Source organism: Lycium barbarum, chromosome 1 (assembly GCF_019175385.1).
Source record: "Lycium barbarum isolate Lr01 chromosome 1, ASM1917538v2, whole genome shotgun sequence".
NCBI classification, from domain to species: Eukaryota; Viridiplantae; Streptophyta; class Magnoliopsida; order Solanales; family Solanaceae; genus Lycium; species Lycium barbarum.
In genome coordinates this window covers 70,512,974-70,518,276 of record NC_083337.1, presented here as the reverse complement: position 1 = coordinate 70,518,276, position 5,303 = coordinate 70,512,974, and the positions used below count along the sequence as shown (strand labels likewise).

At 33.8% G+C, this 5,303-nt stretch overlaps 1 protein-coding gene across 2 annotated transcripts; it reads left to right on the top strand.

Annotated features, from left to right (window-relative positions):
• Nucleotides 1-652: 652 nt before the first annotated feature.
• LOC132635845 (vestitone reductase-like) lies at nt 653-4,759 on the top strand. 2 transcript variants are annotated; one of them, XM_060352429.1, is made up of 4 exons: nt 653-862; nt 2,708-3,224; nt 3,301-3,501; nt 4,443-4,759. In XM_060352429.1, exons 1-4 carry the CDS (start codon nt 736-738, stop codon nt 4,585-4,587), a joined length of 990 nt encoding a protein of 329 aa, XP_060208412.1. In that variant the 5' UTR covers nt 653-735; the 3' UTR covers nt 4,588-4,759. The 2 variants fall into 2 exon arrangements, with proteins under 2 accessions (XP_060208412.1, XP_060208404.1); XM_060352421.1 differs by having other exon boundaries at nt 2,585-2,914; nt 3,303-3,501.
• Nucleotides 4,760-5,303: the final 544 nt, after the last annotated feature.

Sequence of the window (5,303 nt, the reverse complement as noted above, 5' to 3'; positions counted from 1 at the left end):
TGATTATATTACTTCTTAGAATATCTTAGTATTCCACTTTTTAAAAGAAACTCGTTAATCAACTATTGTAATAATATGTCATTGCATTCACGTCGAATATATGTACATAAGACTTTGTTCCAAACCTTCAATTCGAGGAATGACCTTTTATGACTACTTGCGATTTGAATAGAAGAAAATGACATTTTCAGATCTCTTATACTTTACTTTTAGATTTTTTATGTGTAAAAATAGAATTCTCTTAAGTCTTATAAATAAAACTAAACATAAATTTATAAAGGACCACAAAACCAATTGACCACTCCTTAATAATTAATGTCTATCAATTATACTATGTGGCTTGATATTCGAGGAACTAGTAATACTAAAAATATAATGTGATCAAAGTTCAAAACCTTATAGCTGAGACTCAGAATGTTAAAATGTGATGTGATCAATATTAAAAATTTTAAAAATTAAATTAATAAAATTTAAACGTTGATTCGCTTTTCTTTTCGCTGGGTGAATCTTTAAAGCAGTGAATGCTTTAGTACATTTCTTTTACGTCAGTTGGATGTGTGGCCAATTTAAGAGATGAAAGCAATGGGTAAACGACAGCAAGTAACTTGTCCTTATCATCCACTTCGATATAACTTAGGACCACTTTTCAGAAAAAAAAAAAAAAAGGGAGAAAGTTATGATCACTTCCTATATAGAGGCAGAGCAGAAGAACGAAGAGTTCATTAATCGAGTGAGATGGAAGAAGTGAAGGAGAAGGGAAAGGTATGTCTAACAGGAGGAAGTGGTTATCTTGGATCATGGATGGTTACGAGGCTTCTTCAAGTTGGTTATTCTGTTAACACCACTATTAGGTCTCATCCAGGTAATTTGCTATACCTACAATTCTTAATTAATTGAGTTAATGATCAAAAGTAGTTCTCTTTTCCCATATGAATTATCACCGTATACTCAACCAAGTATGTTTAATATATAGGTGGTGATAGGTAGGAAAAAAAATCAGTCGATAGTCGCGGGTGTGAAACACGCGAAAAAGTGATAGTTTAGGCGTGTTTTTGACCATTATCTCTAATTAATTTGTGTTTCTTTACTTGTTTTCTATGTGACTATGCAATTATTTCATTCTTTAATGGAACAATTTTTAGGCCTTCTTCCATATCTGTTTTGCCATGGACCGGTATCATCCCTGTATAATTAAATTAATAACACGTCAAGCTACATATTCTTGCTATTATATGTGGTTTCGATCTATAGTGTATTATCCTTTGTTTCTTGCTACTATATGTGGTTTCTTGTACTTTGATTATCTTATTTATTTGTGGTAGCTATTGCTCCCTTTTTTCATACTGCTCTATTTTGGCTTATTCGCTTTCTTTAGTTTCATTTGCATTCTGCTTTGAACTGCTTGTGTTTATCTAACCTTTCTCGTTGTGATTTCTCTTGAGTCGAGGGTCTTTCGGAAACAACCTCCCTGTCTTCCGAGATAGGGGTATGGTCTGCGTACACTTTACCCTCCCCAGACCCCACATTGTGGGATTTCACTAGGTATGTTGTTGTTGTTGTTGTCAAGCTACATATTCCTCAAATTTTAGAACAATCAGAACTTTAATACTTCCTATGTTTCAATTTGTTTGAACCTTTTTAGTCCGTGTCAAAATAAATGACCTCTTTCCTAATTTGGAAACAAATTCACTTTATGAATGATTTACAGCCACACAAATTTCAAGCCTTATTTTGAACCACAAGTTTCAAAAGTCTTCCCTCTTTCTTAAATGTCGTGCCCAGTCAAATGGATCCATATAAATTGAAACGGAGGGAGTACTATTTAATTAAGTTCCAGTAAGTTTCCTTCTTGTTGACTTTCTTTGGCGTTAATTTTTTTCGGGGGGGGGGGGGGGGTATTGGGGGGTTGGGGGTTAGTGAACTAGTCTTTTTAGTTTGTGTGATTATTTGTGTTCTTAGTCTGCAAAAGAAAATATTGATGATTCTGAGATTGATTCTTTAGTACAGTATTTCAAGATCAGACTTAGAAGAAGAAAGACAAAGAATTACACCAAATGACTCCTTTCGTTTTAAGCTTAGCAAATTTAGGTGAATGCCCAGTTGCACCCTTGTTTACGCACTTTATCTTCTACAGTAATAAAATTGAGCTTGGTCTTTAACCACAAAAAAAAAAAAAAAAAAAAAAAAACCATTGAATCTGACACCTAACCATAAATTTATTTATTTATACTGGAAATACCTTACCTAGTACTTTCCATCCCAGGGTCGGAGCTAGAGCACAACAAACAGGTTCAGAGGAACATTGTAACTTTTACCAAATCGTGTATATGAATTAAGAAAATTCGCTAAATATTTGATCGCGAAACCAATTACTATGGTATATTAACTTTAGTTCGATGTAGGAACCCATAAACTTTAAATTATGAATCCATCTCTACCCAATCCCTTGCGAATTCTCACTTAAACACTTTATGTGATTGTCATGTTAAAGTTATATTCTTTTAGTGGGTTTATTTCTCATATGGTCACTCAACTAATAGTAATTATCATTTGAGAAAGTCACTTTCTTTGTTGAAGGAATCAGAATTAAGAAGAAAGAAGAAAGGTGACCTTCTGAGAAATCAACACGCCTTTGAATCTAACTTACTCATTTGTGTGATCACGAAATACGTTCAAGTTTCTATGAAAATTTTGAATTCATTGCTAGATTGCAAAAAGGATGTGAGCTACCTCACAAATCTTCCGGGTGCACAAGAAAGGCTGCATATTTTTAATGCTGATCTAGCCAGACCAGAGAGTTTCAAAGCAGCAATTGAAGGCTGCATTGGGGTATTTCATGTTGCACATCCAATGGAATTAGAGAACAAAGAAAGTGAAGAAATGATAACGCAAAGATCTATCGACAGTATTATAGGTATTTTACAGGCATGTATCGAGTCAAAGACAGTTAAACGTGTCGTGTACACTTCTAGTGCAGCTACGGTTGCAGGTGGCAGTTCAAACATAATAGATGAAAACTCGTGGACAGACGTAGATCTTATAAGAACCTTAAAGCCTTTTGCAAGTTCTTACACGATTAGCAAGACCTTAACAGAAAAGGCAGCTCTGGAATTTGCAGAACTATATGGAATTGATCTTGTGACTCTAATTCCAACCTGGATACATGGCCCTTTTATTACTCCTCAAATTCCTGGTTCTGTTCGTTCATCCATGGAAATGATTCTTGATATGTCTTAAATTGTATTTCAAATACCATGATCATTCCCTCAATGTATCGTGGTACTAATTGAAACTTTGTGCAGGTCATCAAAATAATTCGATGAGTTATCCTCCAATTGTACCTTTTGTACATGTAGATGATGTCACAAATGCTCACATCTTCCTTCTTGAAAATCCTAATGCAAAAGGGAGGTATATTTGTTCAGCTGTTGAAATAACACGTGAAAAGCTAGCTGAGTTTCTTTCTACAAGATATCCTGAATATCGAAAACAAATTAATGAGTAAGTATAGATTCTTGCCTTAACTTTAGTTGGCTGACTGTTTTATATTTTATTCTTCTTTTGCTTTGTAGCTACGGCTCTTATCCTTTCTAAGTGGTTCATATGTATTATTTAGTTTAGACTTCCAAAGATTGCTTGCACCCCTTGTTCCTGTTTTAGCCTGTGAGTTATTGCTCTTGTTATTCTTTTTAGTTTTAATGAAGTGCTTATAGGGCTCAATTCCGTTTTAGCTATTTCTGTTGTAGAAGAAGAGTATATTATAGAATAGATATACCCTTAGACTCGGTATGGACAGGGAGTAAGATAATTTATCACCAACCAACGGGTATGGACAGGGAGTAAGATAATTTATCATCAACCAAGGAAAGAACTCGTTAAAGTATTTATATCCTCCAATACTATATGGAGCAGCAAGTAGTTCAGAATCTAGTGAATTTGTCTTTCCTTTTAGATAAGGAGAGAAAGAAGAAAGGCGGAATATTAAGCAGTTGGAGTATTTTTTTTTTTTTTTTTGTGTCAAAGTTGAGCGTCCAACTTTCCTTTTTAGTTTGTGCTATTATAGTAAGGGGCAGAGCTAGCTCATCGGGTGCGGGATCGGTCGAACCAAGTAGCTTTAGTCCAAACCTTATATTTGTGTTAAAAAATCTATTGAACATATACAAATTATTAATTAAGAACCTAGTAACTTAAAAAAAAAACTAAAATTCTAAACCCATAAACGTCAAATCCTGGCTCCGCCTCTGGACTGGTAGTATCAACTTTCAAAAAAGTAACTGTCAAAATATAATGTATTCAACAAAAAGTTAACGTATGACCTATGAACATGTGACAGTGCTCTTATAAGCTAAGTAATGCATATTTCAACTAGGTACAAGTCAAATTAAAACATTTAATTTGAGACAATGGAAGAAAATAATTGATGTGCTGCTATTTATTTGCAGGTACACAGGGTCAAGTGTAGAACAACCTAAACACACTAGCCTTTCATCAAAAAAACTTTTGGAGATCGGATTCAAGTACAAGTATGGCCTTGAGGAAATGTTTGATGGAGCAATCGAATGTTGCAAACAAAAAGGCATACTCTAATCCCTATGTAGCAAATAGCAAATACAACTTGGAAACCTCATATTATATGAAGCTCTTCCCTTTCCTTTTCTTCTATTGTTTTGTTTCCATGTACACGCATAGACCTGAATAATTGGAATCGTACATTTTAGTGCTCTTTAATTAATCAATGGTTCAAATGAATGGAGAAGAAGTCTCGCACATGCATTTGGAGTCCGGAGCGTAAAGGGTATAAAAATACACGGTATTTACCAAAAGGGGATGACCAAAAATTTATATACCAAAAGGGGTATATCGTGGATTGATCCACGATATACCCCCAAATTTTTTTTCGGCTGTCAGAGCCAAATCAACGAAAAATAAAAAAAATAAAAAATTGAACGTATAACATGGACTGATCCACGTTATACAATATATTTTGTATAACATGGATCAGTCCACGTTTTACCTCTAAAGGTTTTTTTTTTTTTCGAGCACTAAAAAAAAAATTGGTAAACTTTTATTTTTTGCAACACTTTGTGTGTTTTTTCATACTTTGACCAATGATTTATCGTGTGTGAAGACTCCGAAACGTCAATATTTTATATAGAACCTGATATTTTTTTCTGCGTACAATAATGTTGTTATATCCCGCGCATTTGGAAAATTTGGAATAATCTTGCCTTGTAGGAAATAAGACTATATTTTTATTTTATTCAACATATGTGTGATATTCATGAAAAATATTGATGCGGAAA